We start from the raw sequence: 22637 nt of genomic DNA, 5'->3' as shown, positions 1-22637 counted from the left end.
TCACGTTGTTTTTTCAGTTGTTTTCTTACTTTTTGTTGAGAAAAGAGTATTTTTGTAATTTTAAAAACGTACTTTTGTAAATAAAAACTTTAGGCCTTAAAATTATAAATAAAACATAAAAATATGGTATTTATACATGACATTACTTACACTAGCATTTGCATTGTTTTTTAATTTTTTTTTTCCTTTTCCATTTTCAACCTTATATGGCAATGACCTTTTTCTTTGAAGTTAATGCTTCTGGAATAAGTTGAGAAACACAGTCATCCTCCATTGCAATAGCGTTCTTACCCATTTAATTAGTTTGTATTTTGGGTTTTCATGATTATTTAGTAACATTTCTAGGATCTAGAATTAGAAGAAAGGATGAAGAAGCTTTAGAAATAGCCATAGTCTTGTTACTTTTTTTTTTTAAAAAAAAAAAAAAAAGCCATAGTAAATTGTGAATTTAAAAAAAAAAAAAAAGTCATAGTAAATTGTGAATTTATGAACTAAAAAAATAGTTTCACAAATAAAAAATGAGAGTGGGATGGGAGAACATGTGTATTGGAAAAGTTCTAATATAAAATTAAAAAAACAAAAAGAAAGAGAAATGTGATGAATGTAAAAGAGTAGAACAAAAAAGAAATGAGCATTTGAGTGACGAGAGAAAGAAAATCATGTCTAACATGTAAAAATTGAAAAAAAAAATGGTGAAAGGTACATTATATCAACAATAATGGGTAAGTAGTAATTTTTAAATTTTTAAACTTTTAAAATGTATTAAAAAGAACAATCAATGTTAAAATTATTTAAAATGCTGCTCACTAATAAGAAAGTAATAATTTGTGATTTTTGGTTGAATTGAGTAAATATCTCTTATTTAATTAATATTTCAATTGTTTTTTTAATTAAAGAGAGAGAAAAATGAAGAGATAAAAAAGAAAATAAAAAAAAAAGTGAAAACGGGAGTTAACATGTAAAAGAGACTAAACATAAACAATAAAAGTATTTTTATAATTAAAGAACTTTTTTTAAAAAATAAAATTGAAAAACAGATTCTATAAAAAAGTTTAAAAAATCAAACATAAATAAAATATAAAAAAAAAATACCAAAATTTAACATCTCGTGTAAAAATCTCAAAAAAAAAAAAAAACAAAAAACAAAAAACAACAACAACATTTTGTAGCTATAAATTTAGCAACACAAAACCTTTAATTTTTTAAATTAGTTCACAACTCAACTTCTTATGGTGGGGTTCAATCATATCAATTGGAAAGTGAAATTCTGTGTAGCTATAAACATACAATATTATGTGATATAATAACAATGAGTGCAGGGTTCTTTTTTTTTCAAAATGGAAACACAATGTAGGAGGTTACTAAGTAAAGTAAATACATCCTTGTGTCCCATATGCCATGTCTCCCAAACACACATGACTTGTTTTAGATACACGCAAACTCTATGATCCAACCTACAACTTTTGTTTTCTTTTTTTTACCTAACACAAACTGACTAAATTTGAATTAGGTCACACACGACCTTATTGATAACAACGTCTCTTCTACTCTCTCTCCTCTCTCTCTCATGTAGGTCATTACGATGAATAGAATCTTCTCAAAAAAAAAAAAAAAAATTGGGCCTAGTATAAATTCCATACTCTCAAGTCCAATTAATTATTTATATCAATAAGATTTTCAGTGGTGCTTTGTGTCTAGATTTTTAGTGTCGTTTGATAACATGTTTGTTTTCTAATTTTTTGATCACAAAATGAAAGTAAAATTTTTATCATTAAAAATTTTATTTTTGAAAAATAAAAATACATTCTGTAATTGCTTTTATTTTTTAATTTTAAAAACAGAAAACAAAAGTGTGTTCTGTAAAGTTCATTTTTATTTTTTGATTTTATTTAAATCGGGTCTAGGTCCGGGATCAGATTCGAGTTTTGAACCATATTCTATCTTCTCTCTTTGTTTTCTTAGGCATGAACATAGTAACTCTTAGTTTGATACATTGCTTTATACCCTCAACAATTCTATTTACTGTACTCTCCTCCTTTCTTCAAATAACCAAGTTCCTTGTTGTCCAAACATTATAAACCAAAGCAGCACACGCTGCTGCCAGTAAAAGTTTTTTAAACTTGCTGGTTTCTGCCCTGCCAATCCACCGAATGAGTTGGGGAAGGCTGTTACTCACAACAGTCCAACCGAGCCACCCTTTAATCTCCTGCAAGCATTCTCGAGCAAATGGACATTGGAAAAACAAGTGCTCACTTGACTCTTTCTCTTTGTTACATACACAGCAAACCTCCTCCATGTGTAACCCGAATTTGAGGAGTCTATCCTTTGTTTTCAACCTATTGTGCATAGCCAACCACAAAATATAACAATGTTTAGGAGTGTTCAATCGAGCCCATACCTCATTACTCCAATTGTTTTTGATGCCATCCGAGGTGAATAACTTGTATTCATTAGCTATAGAGTACTGCTGGCTGGTGAATTGTTGGATGCTAGTGAGATCTTTCAGCTGGTTTTTCAGAGCCACAAGCTTTTTCCAATGCCAACTTGCATGAATTGAAGCCGTGTGACTCCACCATTCATCTTTCCTAAGGTACACACTATGAACCCATTTCATCCATAGACTTTCTTGTCTATTTGCAATAGCCCAAACATACTTGGACATGGCAGCTTTGTTCCATTCCTCAATCTTTTTTATCCTTAAACCCCCTACTGATTTGGGGGTGCAAACTTTGCTCCATTCAATTGAGCCACCTCCTTCATAGTTTGCTAGGTCTTTCCACAAAAAAGATCTGCATATTGCTTCAATCCTCCTATATACTTTCTTTGGTAAGATGCAAATTTGGCTCCAATAAGCTTGGATGGCTATCAAGACAGAGTTTATCAACACAGTTTTAGCTGCAAATGACAAGTTTCTTGTGCTCCAAGTACGTATTCTTGCTGTCATTTTCTCTACAAGGATCTCACACTCCGCCCCAGAAATTTTCTTTACATTGATTGGGATTCCTAAGTATATAAAGGGCAACACCCCTCTTGGGAAACCCGAGGCTCTGATAATCTGGTCAATGTCTTCAGCCTCCATGTTACTACAATAAAGAGCAGTTTTATTAGCATTCGGGTATAGGCCAGATGTTGTTGAGAAAAGTTTAAAGGCTTGTAGCATGTACATCATACTCTTTGTCTCTCCTTTACAAAATAGTAATACATCATCTGCAAAAGCCAGATGATTAATCTTCAATTCTCCACACCTGTCATGAAAAGAGAAATCCTCTTTTTCTCCAATCTTCCCCATGAGCCTAAATAAGTATTCCATGCCTATTTCAAAGAGTAGAGGCGATATCGGATCACCTTGCCTTAGACCCCTCCTAGTTTCAAAGAATCCATGAAGTGTACCATTAAACATCAATGAACATCTAGGAGTTGATATGTATTGCATGATTAGCTTCACAAACTTTGAAGGAATTGCAATCCTTCTAGCATTTCTTCAATAAATCCCCATTCAATTGTATCATAAGCCTTCTGAAGATCTAGTTTTATCAAGCAACTTGGTTTGTTTGCTTTCCTCCCATAATGCCAAACCAAGTCTTGACAAATCATAATGTTGTGGCCAATGAACCTCCCTTTAATAAATCCTCCTTGTGAAGAAGAAATAAGTGAAGGAAGTATAGCTTTTAGCCTGGATCATAACATCTTAGTGGCAATCTTATAGATGACATTACAATAGGCTATTGGACGAAAGTCTTTTACAGTGTTAGGACAATTTACCTTAGGGACAAGGGTGATCACAATTGAGTTTATCTCCTTTAGGATCTTGCCAGATTCAAGAAAGGAGATCACAGCTTGGGACACTAACTCACAATGGTATCCCAGTTATCTTGGTAAAAGAAACTAGAATAACCATCAGGACCTGGAGCTTTCGAACCGGATATATCAAACACTGCCTTCTTCACCTCATCATGAGTAAACTTCTTCTCCAGCATCTCAGACTGCATTTTGGTTACCATTGGACCTCTTCTCAATATCCCTGGAATCACACCTCTTCTATTCTCCATTTTAGTGCCAAGCAGCTGCTTATGATAGTCAATAAAAGCATCTTGCATTAGCTGGGGTCATGAACTCTCTCCCCATCTTGTTGTTCAATGGATAAAATTCTATTCTGCCTTAGTCTTTGCCTTATACTTGCATGAAACAATGATGTATTGTTATCTCCATCTCGGACCCATGCCACCTTTGCCTTTTGCTGTAAAAAAGAATTGTAGTCTTTGTGCACCTTAACATATGTCTCCCGAGCCTCCTTTTCGTGCCTCATCCAATCTGACTTTGGCTTCATGGACAACCCCCAACAGATCAGAAAAACCGTCCCTATTGATGTCTTTCAGAACGGTTTTCAAACTTTTCAATTTCACCACCACCTGAAACATTTTTGACCCATTTACTTGCCTTGACCAAATGTCCAACAAACTACTTTCAAACTTAGAATGAGACTTCCAAATTCGAAAGTATTTAAAAGACTTTAGGCCACTAGCAACAGTCGAATATAAGGAGACTATAGCCGGTGAGTGGTCGAACAATCCCTCATTAAGAAAGACAACTTCAGCATTCTCATACTTATTCAACCAACCTTGATTAGCTAACACTCTATCAATCTTGGAAAAAATCTGATCTTCTCCATGTTGTTTGTTTGTCCATGTGAAAAAATTGTCGTTGCTCTTTATGTCTTCCAAGTTACAGTAAGTAACACATTGCAAGAAATCCCCATTAGGCCAACTCGAAACCTGAAGCCCTATTCTTTCTTCCTTAGCTAAAATCTCATTGAAATCTCCCGTAAGACACCATCTTTCACTTGTATTCAGTTCACAAATATCCCTCCAAAGCCTTTTCCTTTCTAACCTGCTATTTGAGGCATATACCACAGTAACAAGGCTATCAAACATACCATCCATTATTGATATTTTAGGTGCATAAATTGGCTTGTGCACCTAATAATATCCACAATGAATCTTAAAGGATTCCATGCTATTACAATCTTCCCTCCAGTATGCCACACAATATTGGATGAGAAACACCACCCCTCAAATACATTAGAGTACAAGGCACCTAGTTTAGGAGCCTTGACTTGACTCTTGTCTCAAGAAGCCCAACAAAATCAACCTTTTGGTGACTAATAAATTGCTTAATTAGTCTTTGTTTTTGTTGATTGTTGGCTCCTCGGACATTCCAACATAAGAGTTTATCCATTGGAGAGAGAGGGATCTCCCCCCCTCCAGTATTGCCCTCATTCTCAGCATCTTCAGCCTCTTTTCCTGCCAATACTTGCTGTTCCAGATCAGAGTCTAAGGCTTGGAAAGTGTTTTCCACCCTTAGAGCCTCTGTTGTGCTAGACTGCTCTTTCCCCTTAGTACCTCTTGTAACTTTAACAAAGCCATCCTCATCCACTACCTTTTTTGGCCTATGATCTTCCTTTACTACCCACTTTTTCTCCACTTTAGCATTCTTCTTACAATCATCAGTCAAATGTCCCAGGCCGTAGCAGTTATTACAAGCAATCGGTTTCCATTCATACTTGATTCCCACATGTGTGTTGTTTCCATGCTCATTCTCAAATTCTAACATATCGGAAAATTGTTGATCTATTCTAACTTCGATAAGAACTCTAGGATAGTTCAACCTTTCCCTCTCTTTTGTAACATTATCCACCATAATCGGCTCCCCTACTTGACCGACTATTTTGAACAAAGATCTTTGTCCCCAATATTTCAGATCCAAGTCTTCAAGTTGAACCCATATTGGAACCTTTTTTACATATTCTTTCTTAAAATTCACATTTGGATCCCATGCCTTCATGATGACAGGCCTTCGGTTAAAGAATATGTAGCCCCCCTCCAGAATCTGATCCCTATCTTCCAAAGAATTGAATCTGATAATGAAAATTCCATATGACAACATCTTCACCCTATCTATCTTATCCTTCCATACCCTGTTTACAAATCCCTCCAGTACATGTAATGGAGGATTCACACCAAGCACGTAACATACGATGGAAGCTTGCTAGAAATTAATTTCTTTCTCAATATCATCAAGCGTAATTTTCACTTTGTTTGTACTCACAGACTGTTTAAAAGAAGGTTCCAAATTTCGCACAATACCAGATCGCAAAATAGGAGGAATTGGGGATTTACCTTGTTTCACATCACTATTACATTGGTTGCTGGCCTGCAGAAACTGAAGAAAGTCCTTCTGAACGTCTTCCTACCTCTGTATAAGCTTTAGGGATGATCTTGGAGACAGAGGTTTCTGGAATAAATCCACAAGAGAAGGATCGTCTTCGTTGTCTCCTCCTCCTCCGAGACCTCAAGCGGTTCAACTCTGGTTTCCTCACATCGAGCCCCAGTCAAAATAGCTTCCTGAGTCGATTGAGATTGTTTCTTCTTTGATTTCTTGCCCACAGATCTAGCCTTCCCTTGAATCTTGGACCTCGTTTTAGCCATAGCCACCAGCCTGAAGCTGCGAGAGCAAAACACGAGGGAAAAGCTAACCAGTGCTCTTTTTGATATTTTATATATATATATACAAAGATAAAAAAAAATTAATGAGAGAGAGAGAGAGAGAGAGAGAGAGAGAGAGAGAGAGAGAGAGAGAGAGAGAGAGAGAGAGAGAGAGAGAGAGAGAGAGAGAGAGAGAGAGAGAGAGAGAGAGAGAGAGAGAGAGAGAGAGAGAGAGAGAGAGAGAGAGAGAGAGAGGGAAAATAATTTTTTTTTTCAAGTTTTAATAAGTAAATAATAATAAAAAGAAAAAAAAATTTAAGTATTGAAAGTATAAATGTAAAAAAAAAAATTGTGAAAGTATAAATATAAAATTAGGAAAAAAATTAGTATTTAATGTAAATTTATGTAATTTTGCAAAAGCACCCTTTTCTTGGCTGAAATATCTTTTCAACCCTCAAAAGTCTAAATTTTCATATCGCTCACACCAAGCACAGCAGGCATCGAAAGTCCTCCAGTTGCCATGGCAATGAATGCCTTCTTGTTCTCTCTCAAACCCACGCTCAAAGCTTTACCTTCTCTCTCTCCTCCAACTACTCGTTCCCAACTGACTCCTCCTCCTCCAGTTCAGCCACGAAACCCTACTTATGGCTTCCTTCAGAATCCAAAAGCCATGGTAGGTCTACTCGGAGTCGGGGCGGGCTTGACCCTAACCCTTATGGGGCCCGCTTCAGCTATCGAGTTGGGTTCTTTTCAACTCAGTGAGCCCTCCAACGCCCTTTCTCTTCCCACTTGGGCCGTTCATGTTTCCAGTGTTGTTGAATGGTGAGTATTTCTCGAATTATCTTCTTCTTTTTCTCTAATGAGTTTCCAACAATTCTTTTGAATTTTTGGTTTAAGGATTACAGCAATGGCTTTGGTATGGCAATATGGAGAAATTTCTGGGAATGAATCTTGGAAAGGCCTTTCTTGGGGTATGGTGGGTTATTCTTCTAATTCTTTTAAAAAGCTTGGAAATTTCGATTAGATTTGGATTTTTGATTATCTTGCTCACATTTATATAAAGAACGAAGCTTTATCAATAGCTTTCCCAGTTAGTTTCACTAACTTAAACCACTGATATGTTTAGGTACCCCTGCTGGGGGGAGCATTTTGTGCGTGTACATGGCATTTCTTTTATAACTCTGAGTCTCTTGAGGTAAGAAGATTCAATGATCTTTTCCTTATTCACAACTAGTTTTTGTGTGTGCTTTGATATGCATTTACTTATCTTTAGTCTGCACATGAAAACGCCTTACATCCTTAGAACTATATATATTGTGATGATATGATACTATGCAAATGATTAAAAATGGTGACTTGGCTTTGGTTTTTGGTACCTAACTATCAATCATGTGTTTTTATCAAATTATTGTAAAAGTTGGATTGAAGATGGAATGAGTAATTATTGTCCTTGAAATGACCTTTGGTGTTATGTTGCTGTAGGTACTGGTTGCTCTCCAAGCAGCCTTGACAGTTTTAGGCAATGCCACAATGTGTTTAGCTGCATTTCGGATATACAAATCATCAGAAGAGCGTTCCAAGGAACTATGAAGTCCATCTATATGGTATCCCAAAACACATGAATTGCTTCATTTTAAATGAATTGGTACGTAATTAACTCCATTGATTTTGATTGAGAGAAAAGAAGAAGCTTCTCAAACTGGTTAACTGGACTGTAATGATTTTGTGTTCTTGCAGGAAAAATGAGACAACATGAAGCTTCCCATTTTTTTTTTCTTAACTTTGTGAATTAGCTGATGGCTGCAAGTGGAATGATTCAAGTAGTCTTTCAGTTATATATATATATAAATGTATGTATGTATATATACCTGTACTTTCGGAGAATTCCAAATTCATTTAGCTGTGTATTTTTTTTTTTTTTTTGAAGCAAGAGGATTCATCTGAAGCTTCTCTGGTTGGATAAGCATACGAGTACCATTAAAATATTATCTCCTTTGGCTTAATTATAATGAATAGCTTCATCTGTGTTCTTTCCTTGGTCACGTTTGTACTACTTTGATTGATATACATATAATAGAGTCATTATCACTTCATATATAACACTCAATAAGAAAAAGCTAAATAAAATCACTGACAATTTCTTTTACATTAAAGACACACATGCATATACATGAGCACTATCTGCTTCATACTACACATGTTATGTTTTTATATAATCAATAAAATTGTTGGGAAAGTCCAAACAAGAAACTCTCCACCGCAGGTGAAAACAGAGGTTTTGATCATTTCATAATTAAAGAAAAATATGCAAAAGTAATTATATAAACACATATATATTTATATAATTAGATAAACCTATTGCATGCATACATCTATATTAACAGAAAGAAATGACTAAATTTATTTCTTCCTTTATATCAATATTTGATTAATGGTTAAGAAGAAAGAAGAGGAAGAAATGTTTAATCAAACTGGTGGAATATCGTAGTGGAACTAGTGATCAAAATTGTTATCATTATTAGGAAACTTCTTCTACAATTCAGAGAACAAAGCAAGGTTCTCTTTGTGAAGAAGGCTAGCTGTCTTTCTCAGCTTCTTGTTCTCTTCAATGATGGTTTGGTTCTCCAAATAAAGCTTCAAATTCATCAGCTCCATATCCACAGACCCTAACTCTTCATCACTACATCTTATTCTTCTCCTGCTATATAAATAAATTTATGTATATATATTATTATTGTTCAAACGATCAGTACGGTAGATATGATATATATATATATACATATATATATATAAATATATATTTATATGAGTTAAAGTCTCTGGACTTGAACTTTTGATCGCTTTGTTCTTTTAGAATAGTTCAAGATGGCAGATGGAGAATTCTCAGATGATGAGCTGAGACACATCTTTATATTCTGAAGTTAATTAGAGAAAAATATAATAAATATCAGAACTATACAATACACTACTGAACTACACTTGTATGTATATCGATCATATGTCCTAATTATATATAGAGAAACAATAAACAACGATAAAGGGCACTAGTGGTGCCTAGCACCCTCCTATGTGTCAATATCGCTATTGGTGCAAGTATCGGATCACATTTAATTTTATATATATATATTCTTACAAAATTATATAGATAATTTATATAAGAATATTTTAATATATATTTTTTGTAAGGATATTTAATTTAAATTTAAATACATAAAATACTATATATATTTGTAATCACACAATGCCATAATTTATTCATGGATCCTATTGAATAATACTCCATATTTGTTGTGGTTAGTTTCCATAGAATGAATTCAATAATGATCCAGTATTAACTTCTATATAGAATGAATCAATAACAAAATTTATATTTTTAAGTGAACTGGTTATGTATGAATCTGTCACATTGCACAAAAGTTAAAACCCCCTACATCTAAAACAATGTTTGAAAGTAAATAGAGAAAGAGTGATTGGCACCCTATATTGGAGACACACAGTCGACATTTGATGGCTTTATGTAGCCTATATATATCTAATCTCACACAACTCAAGTGGCTCTTAATTCTGCCCCCATCAATTTACGCCATATACGTACAGTATATATGAAAATCTATTTAATGAATGATCGATCCACTCTGGTAAAAGTACTACAAGAACAATATATACTCTTTAAAATTCATTTGATTAAATGAATTTTGATATTCAGGAGAAAGGAAACGATTGGGCTCTGCTAGGATTTGTTGATAGTTGAGGTTTTTGCCTTTGGGTTCGCCTTCGTATTTTGGCTCTCTTTCAACGAAGAGAGGATACAACACATGGTTATGAGTAAAGTTTAAAGAAAAAATGCACAGAATTAATTTGATCAGCTCAAATGAGATTGATACTATTGCTTCTCATTCATAGCCAAAAAAGTAATCAAAGGGAAAATGTACAATGCAATCCTTACCTTACATGTACACAATCATTCTAACAAGGGAATATTACAAAATTCATGCGAACAGTAAGGAAAGGATAGCTGGCAATGATTGCCTCGAGATTGCTTATTCTCCAACAAACTTGGACACACACCACTAAGATTGATATGCCCTTGCATATTTTTTCTTTAACTCACCCCTCAAGCGTGAGGGTGATTGCTTCACACCAAGCTTGTCTACTAAGAACTAAAATCGAGTGTGTGTGAGTCATTTTGTCAAGCAATGACAATCTGATTGTGAAGGTACATATCGTATTTCTAGCTATTTCTTGAGTACCTTGTCCCATAGAAAGTGACAATCTGTTTTGTCAAAACATGATAAATTGGGTTTTGTAGCTAGTGTACTTGCACTCATGTTGTCACATAAAATTATAGGTATGGCAGGGAGTTTAAATCGCATTTTCTTGAGTAATTCTTGCAATCAAGAGAGTTGAGTAGCACGTTGAGAAGGCCATGTACTCAAATTCAGTACTTGACCTTACAACAATGGTTTGCTTTTTTTTAAATGACCAAGAGATGAGAGAATCTCCTAAGAAAACATTGAACCCTGCTATAGAGCATCGATCATCTAAGCAACATGCCAAATTGACATCTGAAAAACTTGTGAGGAATAATCTATCACTTGGAGGGATATGAAAGCCATGGCTTATGGTTCCTTTGAGATACCTTAGAACTCTCTTAGTTGAATTCCAATGATTTGTTGTAGGACACTTTAGAAACTATCTAAGCTTTGTTTACTACAAAAGAAATGTCTAGCTTTATGTACACTTTTGTAGTGTGAAGGATATGTCATAGGCTCACCATCGTGTATAGACATAGGTTTCAGTGCTATCATGGGGGTAGGACTAGGTTTCAGATTGCTCATGTTGACTCTTTCTGAAAACCATGAGATATACTTGCTTTGAGACACATATAGACTAGTTTTATCTCTAAACCTCAATTCCAAGAATGTAGTGTAATGCACCTAAGTATTTAAGTGAGAAGGTCTTGTTGAGCTGATCTATAAATTGTTCTACCTCCTTAGAATTGCTCCTTGTGATGATTATATCATCAACATAAATTAAGACCATCAACACAGCCAGGGTGGTTCAACATGAATAATGAAGGGTCTGCTTTGGAGTTTTCACATTTCCACTACGGCAATGTTGACTAGAGTTGTTCATACCAGGCCCTTAGGGCTTTCTTTAGACCATAGATATATTTTGTAGCTTTTCAAACATGGTATGGTTCGATTGTGTCTTCAAAACCCTGGGGTTGAACCATGTATACATCTTCATCCAATTTTCTATTGGCAAAGGTATTATAATATCAAGCTGCCTAATCTCCCAATTATTCGCAACAACTATGGCAAGTACTACCCGAACTGTAGATGCCTTGATAATAGAGCTTAAATTTTCTCAAAAATGAACCCCAAGTATTTGGCGAAGCCCTTAGCTACAAGACGAGCCTTGTACCTTTAAAATGTACCATTTGCATTAAATTTCATTTTGTAGAGCCACTTATTTCCACCCACATTGTAATCAGGTGAGAAAGGTTCCAAGTACCAAGTCTTGTTATTCTTCAAGGCTACAATCTCAGTATTCATGGCATTATTTTACCCCTCATGGTGAAGCTCCTCTTGAAGAGAAAATGGTTCTTGGTAGTCATGGGAAGCAAGACCCATGCCAAGCACAACTTTAGGCTTAAAAATCACTGTTTTACCTTGAGTGATCATTGAACGAGTAGGCACAACAGTAAGGGCTAGAGCTGGAACTGATTCAGGGCTAGGAAACTGATACTTGAGGAGTAGAGTCAGGGCTAAGAACAACATGATTATATGTAATTGACTCATGTATGGGACTAATAGCAATGGAATAGGTGAGTTGTCAAAGGCCATATCAAAGTTTGACAAAAGAGGCAATAAGAATAGGAGAGCTGATTTCATGGCTAGAGGATACCTGATCTTGTGGAGAATGTCCTGGAGATGGTGGGTATGCATTTAACTGAGCTGGAGCTAATGAAAAAGGCAAGTTAATCTAAATATAAATACAACCATGAGGACTTAAGTATTTATATCCCTTATGCACCTTACTGCAATCCAAATTTACACATTTAATCGAATGATATTTGTTGACCTCGTTTTTAGTCAATGCAACATAGTCAATAAAATGATAATAACAAAGATTATGAAAACTGTAAACGATAAACGAAATTTATAGAGGTTTGACCCCTTTTTGCAGTAATAGCCTACTCCCCTTTCTGTTGTATTACTTTTATGAAAGTATATGAAGATCATAAGATCTGACTAGGTGAGTTTTCTAATATCTCTCAAAAATGTTACAAATATTTCAGAGACTTTTCTTTCTTACTAATGCGTAAAAAAGAAGTCCACGAATAGTGAATTGGCTTCACTATTTATAGGGAAGAATGAATACATAGATTACTCTAAAAAATAGGAGATAAATTAGAACATGTGATGTGAAAAATGAATATTGATGATACTGTACTAATTCAATATTCATTCATAATAACCAAGTTTTCATTTTTATTCAAATCCTTGTTTCCATTTTATTGGTTAATAATCTCTACTTTTATGATATTTGTTTCAATTTAACATATATTAGTTTTCATTTCGATTTTAGTTGTTTCTATTTCCTAAACAATGGTTTCCATTGGAGGTTAAAAGGTGTCTATTTGGATGGTGAATGGTTTCCATTTTCCAAACTATAGTTTCTAATTTGAAGTTAAATTATTTCTATTTTTATGATATTTGTTTCCATTTCATATACATATATATACTGTTAAATATTAGTCGTTTCTATTTTACAAACTATAGTTTCTATTTTGAGATTAAATTGTTTCAGGATACCATAATTTTGATATAATTATGTTTTAAGCAATGATTAGGTTGTGTAACTCTGTTATAGGTTAAAATGGTTGAGCTCATGAAAAAAAATGGAAATTCTTCGTTCACTATCTTCTAAAGCCTTTTCTTTTTTTTTTTTTTTTTGTAAGAAAATGAATTTTTCTAAAGGGGTTTTTATTTTGATATTAATGGTGTGTGTGGTTTGATATTTTGCAGGGTTGGAATAAAAGGTAAGTTTGTCATCTTTATTATCAAATGTTTTAGTTTTTAAAGTTCAGAATTTAGATTCATAGTTGATTGATATGGATGGACACACATTGGATAGATTAGTTATATGGTCGCGAAAGTGTACACGTCGGGAAATTTGTGGATTTTGAAAAATGTCAAAGATCCCAACACTGGAAATTGGCACACAACCAATTGGCAATGGGGGAGTAGCCCATTCATTTTATATATCACAGTTTATTTCCACACATTAGCAATGTGGGACTAACTCTAATAGATGAAAATGGAGATTGTGAATGTGATTAAACTCAGGCAGTTGATTCATCCATCATATATTTATAGCTGGAAAATAATTATCTTTATCTTATTACCAACCTTGTCATAGAAAGCTAGAGCTACCAACTTGATATTAGAGAGCAGGGGGTACCTAGACTCGTAAAAGTTTAATGGAACTATTTACTTTCATTTTGATAATTATACCCTTTCAAAAAGGGGATACATAAATCATTACTATGGCTTGGACATCTTGCCAACAGTTGAGACTAATGAGTAGGGGCTGATTGATTGATGAAACTTATTGAAGAGAATGTGCTGAAGCAACAAGAGCTTGACAAAAGCAGGGTGTGGACAAGAATGTAAAATCAGGACGTTCTGCACATACTACACCTAAAAGTTCTGTTTTTTTTTTTTTTTTTTTTTTTTTTTGTCTATTGATATGATATTATTGATTATTCTACAAGTAGCTAGAGGAAACACTTTTTGAGATGCTTTCTCTAATTTTCTGATAACACTTTTTGGATGCATATTCAGGATGGGTTGTAGAGTTGAGGAATGAACTAGAGATAGATGCAAACTTCATATTCAAGTTCAAATCTACGCTACAAATTTAAGTTTAGATATGGGTTTGGATTTGCATTTTGTGTTTTGGCTTTAAATTTCTTCATTAGTACTTACATTTTTTGTGTTCAGATTTTGGTTTCAGATCTGATGTTAAATTAAAGCATCTGATGCTAAATTAAAGCATTTGGGTCTTCTTAAAATCAAAAACTTCATTGTAATTATATGAAATCATTCTTCTTCGTGGGTTTTCAATTATGGGTTGTAAATTAAATTTGGGGTAGAACATGTTTTGCATTAAACTGAAACAAAGGCCAAAGACTAGGACCAAACAAAAGTTCCAAAACAACAGTAAATCTCTCTCTAGGCCGATGGCAGAGGGTAAAGGTAGGAGAGTGACGGATAGAGTAGTAGATTTTAGGAGTTTTATTTATTTATTTTTTTATTTAAAATCTTTTTTTTTTAAAAAAATATTAAATTTGATTTTTTTATTAATTAAAAGAAATATTATGTAATCTGGACCAATTTTATCATTTTATGAAATTAGTTTTATCCTGGTGTTTGAAGTGACATTACTTCCTTTCATGCGTTTTATTGTGAAGACTAAAGAAGTTTAAAAAGTTTATTTGCTTGATCAGTGTGAGTGCTAACAGAGAACCCCTTTTCATGGTGTAGTATTTGTTGAGACACAATAATTTCAATAGAACCATTATAATTTCATTAAACTAATGATGTCGATATTGGCTAGAGCTTAGAAGGTTCTTAAACTTGTCCAGATATATCAAAACTTCATTTTATTATATGAACTCAGTAATATTAAAATCAACCACTTAATTTACCAGTTATTTGTTAAGAAATTAAGTGATGATTATTATACTTTAATAGAAATATATTATATATTTCAGGTGAAATTGAATATTGGAGAACAAGGCAACGCAAGTAAAAAAATAACTAACCAATGAAGAAAAAACTAATCATAAGGTGATTTGGATTTATAAGAAATTAAGTAATGATTATTAGACTTTGATCATAATATATTATATACTTCAGGTAATGTTTTTGCATAAATTTATAACTTATTTAAATAAATAAATTAAATTATAGCCATATATATATATATATATATCTAATTTTAAAGTTTGTAAAAGAAAAAATAACTAATGCCACTTTTTACATTTTATTTGTGGACATTCAGTATTAGTTTTTGTTGTCAACAAGTTAAGCAATAATATTTTCAATTTTTATTATTATGAGATCATTTATGTTTTTCATTATCGATTGTTTGGGTCAAAAGTTATTGTTATTATTTTTCTAATCTCTTCATCTTCTTTTCTCTTTTCTTGGAGTTTTCCTGTCAATTTTATATAAAATTTTGCTGCCATGATTCTCTAAGGACTCGATGATTTCAAATTAAAGTATTTTATTGTATTATAAAATGCCTAACTTATTTATTTTTGTAGGTTAATTATGCTATGTTGATTTATTGATAAATGGATGTATGTAATTGATCAAATGTTTGTTTATTGTCTTGTACAGTTTGATTCTTAGACAATGATGTAGATACTATTAAACAAAACAAGTACCTGATTTTCATTTATTTACTTTATTTTTTCCTCTGAATATAAAGTAAATTAACAATGACCTCTATATATGGTACTCCTCTAGGTTAAGCAAGTAGAAATTGCAGTGCAATAATGACAGAAGATGATATGAAATTATGGGATGAGCTTCTTGAGGCTATTTTTAATAAGGAAAGTTATACAATACTTGTGTATTTATTTGGTGTGATGTTTCTATTACAATTGAAGAATTGTGGTGCATGAAGTGGTTCCTGAGTTCAAAAAATATTCAGAGAGAAAGGCTCAACAGACATACTAAATTAATTGATTTTTTTTTTTTTCTACTGAAACATTTGTAAGTATGTTAGAATGACTATTTGAATGTAAAAATAAAAAATGGAGAAATATGCATATTTTATCACTTGTTAAATAAAATTGAATACATATGACTAAGCATAAGTACAATGCACGTAACTTTCGCTTGGTATAATATAAGTGTATGAATAAGAAAGTATAAGATATTTATCTCACAAATATTTTTATAATATATAGGATAAATAGCGGCATAAGTACTAAAAATTTTAAGTTTGTAAGCGGCATAAATTCTATATTTATTTTTAGCAGTATAAGTACCTAATATTTGTAAAACTATAATTTTTCTCTAATTTTATCAGTACTGACTCTGTTATTATCCTAAATAGGGCACATATAAGATCCGAATTCTAAATCATTAGGTCTAGATAGAAACATGTAGTATCAGTTACTTTCAAGTATTTTTTTAATAAATTCAAAACGGAATTTGTACTGACGAAACTAGAAAAAAATTACAGTTTTAAAAAAATTGGGTACCTTTGCTGCTAAAAATAAACATTGAGTTTATGTTGCTTGCAAACTAAAAATTTGGGTACTTATACCGCTATTTACCCTATATTATATTTATATTATATAATTAATCAATAATAATAGTTTATATAATTACATGGTTATAATAAGAATTTAAAAATTGACCTGAATTAGATTTGGAGTAAGATTGATAAATCTTAGCTATTGATCAAAACTAATTATTCTATTATTTTTCATTAAATAAATAATTAATTTAAAACTGAGAGCCTATATAAAAAAAAATAAATGAACATAATGTAGTTACATATATATCTAAAGAAATAAGATTTGGGTCGGGTTAAGTACTTATTGATACGAAAATAAAAAAATTCAAAAATTAAAGTACTGAAGGGAATGACTCATTTATTAAGTTGTATTCATATTTTAAGATGTAAAATAAGTTACAATAGTAATTACATACTACCACACTAGAAGGTTATAGCCCTTTTATTATTTGATCGAACCAATCCTCATCCTCATCATCATGCTCATCCTCCTTCTGGTCAACATGATTCAACACTTGATCATCATTATCATCACCATGCCCTTCCTCCTCCTTCTCATGATCACGATCAAGCACTTGATCATTATTACTTGTGCACGAAGATGGTGGTTGATGTACTTCAGGATTAGCTTGAGCGGGGAGAGAGGCGGTAACAGGCCTTAAACGATTAAGTACTTGTTCCCATGCGTAAGCCATACGTAGATCAAGCAAAACGTTGTCAGGAATCATAATCCTGTTGTCCACGGTCAAGGTCATAGAGAGATGACGACGGTGACGAGGGTGGTGTGTGTGAAGGAGAGTACTGATGAGGGGCAACGAGACCATGGTGACCATGGTGTAGAAGCTTACCGCCATCTTTAACTGGGACATGTTAGGAAGGTTGGGGTTGCTCCAGTACATGTTAACCAAGGGGAAGGGGATTGGTACGCCTGAAAACATGGAGATAATGAGTATGTTGATGGGCGGTGAGGTCTCTTGAAATAGGTGATCAATTTGGTATTGGAATCAGTGTGTGGAATTGTATGAGATAAAGGTGTCGCTGTGATCGGTATCTGAATAGTACATTTGGATCACTTTCAACTCCACCCTCATTAATGGTGACGATGGTGGATCATTTTCTTCAAAATCATTATTAAATCTTCCGTAAATAAAAACTTGGGAAAATGGTTGATTATCCATATTTAGTAAATGTGTGTTTTCTCGTAATATAGGTTTCTTAATTAGATAGGTAGTACATATATAGGACAATATTAATTCTAATTTTATTAGGAATATGATTATTCCAATTCCATATTATAATCTGGATACCTTTGATTAAAAAAAAAAGATATTATTTATTTATATAATAAATCCGATGGTTAACCTTTTCCATTGTACGAACCTTTTCCAATTTTTTTTTTTATTTTATTTTCATAAATATATCTTTTTAATTTCATTTTTAGGTTTTCTTGCTGAATTACTCTTCTCCTTCTTCTTGAACTTGGGTAGAGCAAAAGGGATTCCACAACATAATCAATGCCTCATGCCCGCCGTGGCATGTGAACTCCGGTTTGGTTTGAAGATGCAACATAGCGTTGAGTACTGGATCTGAAATGGCTGACGCATTTTTTGTGCCCTTCTTTTCATCTTTGAGTTTTAATACTCATGGCCATAACATGAGTACTGATCGGGTTGATCGTCAATTGCAGGTATTTCCATGTCTGAATTTAATACATGAACAATCTTTGCCCAATTCGAATATATTTGTGTGATCGATATTAGGAATAGAGACTTCTGCTGTGGTTATATGTAGAAACAGCTACACACACTTGCAATATTGAGATTGAAAGAATAAGATTAGCAGTTTCAGTTGATATTTTGGTATAACTTTGTACTTGATAATTAGGTCTCAAGGAATCAAAATTCTATCAAAATTATTTGATCTGTAATTGAGCCATTTCTTGGATTTACTCAATTTTTGTTTGCCAATCAGCTTTTTCTGCTTTCTATTATAATTTAAAATGACAAACAAATCATAATTATTCATCTTAGGATTGGAAGCATGAGACTTTAACGAATTGCTACATTGATTCTGTATCTCTTTTTTGTTGTAATGTTGTCTCGTCTGTGATTCGAGCAATCGCCATAAATCTTGAGGCTTCAAGTGCAAGTTTATTCATCAAAGTTTTTTTTTTTTTGGTGTTTTTCTTTTCATGTAGCCTCTAAGAAAATTGAGAATTGAATGAACTTTAATTAGTACATTATTGGTTCTGTTTCAGCTATGTAGATATTAAATATATTTAGGCTTCAAATTAGACTAAAAAAGTTATGAAATTTGTGGCTTTTCTCTTGGTACACTATGTTTGATTTTAAAGGTACTGACCATCTAACTCTTAATTAAAATAGTAAGTCAAAGTTTAAATTTTGGAATAAAGTCTTCATAGGTTCTTAAGGAGCTTTGCCTGTTTGAATTTCATTGTACCCTTCTGTTTGGGAATAATACGACATAAAATTGTAATAAATTATATTATGGGGTTAAAGTAGTCGGAGATTTTTTTAATAATTTTCTTGTTGAGAGTGTACTTGTTAAATGACACGTTATGTTACTTAGATCAAGTTTTATCTTTAAAATGGTACAGGAAGATATTGATTCTTGTCATTGTGTTAACTTATTTGATTTTCGATTTTGTCTCAACTTATGGGGTTACTGAGTTGTCATTGCTAGCTAAAATTTGTCGTTCGTAATCTTATGGAGCAGGTAAGAAAGGATATTGTTTCTTTATTTCTTCCTTCTTAGTTGTAGTTTTCCACAATGTACTTTGTTTTGGTATTGTTTGGTAACACTTTTATTTTTAAATTTTTTAATCACAAAATGAAAGTAAAATTTTTGTTTTTAATTTTTTTTTTTGAAAAACAAAAATGCGTTCTGTAACCTCTTTTGTTTTTCAATTTTAAAAACTAAAAATAAAAGTGTGTTCTGCAAAATTTATTTTATTTTATTTTTTGATTTTATTTAAGTTGGGTCTAGGTTCGGGTTCGAGTCAGAAACCGAGTTTAGCGTTAGGGCCGTGGGGAGGTGATTTGGGTCCGGGTTTAGTTAGAGTCCAAAATATTGATTAAGAAAAAAAAATTGTTTAAAAAAATGTTGATGGTGATTTTTTTTAAAAATATTTTGATTTCTAATTAAAAAATTGAAAAAGTGAAAACAGTTTTATAGAACATGTTTTTGAAAAATATTTTCACTTTTTCAATTTTAAAAACAAAAAACTGATTAAAAAAGTGTTACCAAATGCACACCACAGTAATATCTTGAATGCACCATCGACATTAAGTATTGGTTAGCTCGTAGATTTTGCACCTGATCCTGCACCTCTCATGTAAAGTCAAGGCAAGATTTATAATATGAGAGTGATTCTGAGTACATATGTCGTGTTCCTACACCTGCCATGACTTTGGAGAAAAAAATGAAAGGGCAAAGAGATGCTGTAGTTTTTTGTTGATTTAGAATATGTAATGTGAAAAATGAATATTGATGATACTGTACTAATTCAATATTCATTCATAATAACCAAAGTTTTCATTTTTATTCAAATATCCCCATTAGTCTATTTCCAAGGGGAATCATAACAGAAGTTGTTAATGGAGTGATCTGAGGTAGAATAGCAAAATGTCACGAAACAATTTTGAGAGAACTTGCAAGTGTTTGGGAACGGGTCGGAGGGCTAAGCTTCGATAGCTTCGGATGCTTGCGACGAAGGCTCGACTGGGGCAGCTCGAAACACGGCGTTAATGGAGGCTCGATTGTTGTTTCTTGAACTCTGTTTTTTTTTTTTTTTTTTTTTTTTTTTTGAGGACGCGTGTCTATCGTGAGAAGAGATGTCTAAGTCCAACCTTCGTATTTTGGAAAACAAAAAGTAGATGTAGTTAGATTTTTATATGAAGTTATATTTGAAAATAAATTAAATTATAAATACAAAAATGAAAACCCCAAACATTTAAATGATAAATATGCATTATTAATTACACATAATTTAAATAAAAAATTATGCATATTAAATTTATATAAGTAATTAAGTTTTTTAATTTGGACCGTTTGTATCTCTTTTATTTATTTTTTTAAATAGTAAAGTTAATATTGGTAGTGCATATATATTTTTGAATAAAATGTAAGGTAATACAATTTTGGTATATATAATTTAACTAAACCATATTTTAAACTCTCTCTTCTTATAAATACTTATTATACTTATTATAAATGTACCCTCTAATTATTAACAAAAATAAAAGAAAATCTTCTAATTATAATTTTAGTCAAACTAAATTTTAAAAATGCTGAAGTACATTAACTTTTATTTAGTTTTTCATGAATAAATAAAACTTTTACCACTTAAACTATGACTCTTGTAAATCTTTGTCTTTAATTCTCATTTTATCTTTTTATTTTTTTTATTTTTTTCGCAAAAATACCTCCTGAACTATACAAATCATTACAAATATCTCTCCTAGAGTTATATTCTCTCATTTATTTAGTTTTATTTTTCTTAAAAGAAAAAACTCTTAAATATATAATTAAGGTTACATTTAGTTAAGAGAAATAAAAATATAACAATAAAAATGGAATACAATTTAAGATGCATTAAAAGAATTGGTAAAAAAAAATACTAAATCATTCTCATATTCGAATAGTTTTTTCATTCATTTCAAAATAGAAAAGTCACTCCATATTGAAATGATTCTAATATATTAAAATACAACCAAATAAAAGAATGGAACGAAACTTAATTCATTTTTATTCAATTCTATTTCATTACCTCCAACCAAATATGTATAACAATTATCATCTCACCAGTGGCAGATCAGGGATTTAAAGTGAGGGGTGTAATTTTTTTCTTTGTAAAGTAGGGAGCAAAAGTAAACTTAAAAAGAAAATAATGTTATTAGTGGGATTTGAACCTTTAACCTATAACATAATCTAACTTAACCATTACACCAAAACTACTATTAAATCTACAAATATCATCTTTTATTATAAATATATTTTTGTCTTTAATTCTCAATTTATCTTTTTATTTTTTATTTTTTATTTTTTTTGCAAAAATCCCTCCTGAACTATACAAATCATTACAAATACCTCCTGTATTTAGTTAAGAGAAATGAAAATATAACAATAAAAATGGAATACAATTTAAGATGCATTAAAAGAATTGATAAAAAAAAAAATATTAAATCATTCTCATATTCCATTGGAATAGTTTTTTCATTCATTTCAAAATAGAAAAGGCACTCCATATTGAAATGATTCTAATATATTAAAATACAACCAAATAAAAGAATGGAAGGAAACTTAATTCATTTCTATTCAATTCTATTTCATTATCTCCAACCAAATATATCTTAAATGTATAACAATTATCATCTCACCAGTGTCAGATCCAGGATTTAAAGTGAGGGGGCGTAACCTTTTTTTTTTTTTTTTGTAAAGTAGGGAGCAAAAGTAAACTTCAAAAGAAAATAATGTTATTAGTGGGATTTGAACCTTTAACCTATAACATAATCTAACTTAACCATTACACCAAACCTACTATTAAATCTACAAATATCATCTTTTATTATAAATATATATATTGTAACTAACTAAAATACATATACATTTTTTTCCGATTTTTTTTCAGGAGGCGACTGCTCTTCTCGCTACAATGTGGTCTACCCCTGGATCTCACAACCAACAGAGAAACCTCTAAAACATGAAATAAACCTAGACCAGTAAACTTATATAGTGGAACTGTAACGCCCTAAATAATTAAGCACGCTACCCAAGTCACTTATTAAAGCCTAATCCCCTAAACGGGAT

General features: G+C 32.0%; 2 protein-coding genes across 5 annotated transcripts; one reads left to right on the top strand and one right to left on the bottom strand.

Moving 5' to 3' along the window:
- Positions 1 to 4268: 4268 nt before the first annotated feature.
- On the bottom strand, positions 4269 to 7004 carry LOC115704400 (uncharacterized). The gene is made up of 4 exons (XM_061116434.1): positions 6968 to 7004; positions 6198 to 6291; positions 5149 to 5974; positions 4269 to 4976 (listed from the first exon to the last, which is right to left on the bottom strand). The coding sequence occupies exons 1-4, from the start codon at positions 7002 to 7004 to the stop codon at positions 4269 to 4271; spliced, it is 1665 nt and encodes a 554-aa protein (XP_060972417.1).
- Positions 6863 to 8524, top strand: LOC115705960 (uncharacterized). 4 transcript variants are annotated; one of them, XR_004009519.2, is made up of 5 exons: positions 6863 to 7304; positions 7380 to 7458; positions 7609 to 7677; positions 7965 to 8127; positions 8220 to 8524. XR_004009519.2 is itself a non-coding variant. In XM_061115652.1 (5 exons), exons 1-4 carry the CDS (start codon positions 7003 to 7005, stop codon positions 8070 to 8072), a joined length of 558 nt encoding a protein of 185 aa, XP_060971635.1. In that variant the 5' UTR covers positions 6927 to 7002; the 3' UTR covers positions 8073 to 8086; positions 8220 to 8524. The 4 variants fall into 4 exon arrangements, 2 of the variants coding, with proteins under 2 accessions (XP_060971635.1, XP_030489316.2); XM_061115652.1 differs by having other exon boundaries at positions 6927 to 7304; positions 7965 to 8086; XR_009687889.1 differs by having other exon boundaries at positions 6948 to 7304; positions 7380 to 7453.
- Positions 8525 to 22637: the final 14113 nt, after the last annotated feature.

The sequence above is a fragment of the Cannabis sativa genome, chromosome 5 (assembly GCF_029168945.1).
Source record: "Cannabis sativa cultivar Pink pepper isolate KNU-18-1 chromosome 5, ASM2916894v1, whole genome shotgun sequence".
In the NCBI taxonomy this organism is placed as follows: domain Eukaryota; kingdom Viridiplantae; phylum Streptophyta; class Magnoliopsida; order Rosales; family Cannabaceae; genus Cannabis; species Cannabis sativa.
This window is presented reverse-complemented; position numbering and strand designations above follow the sequence as displayed.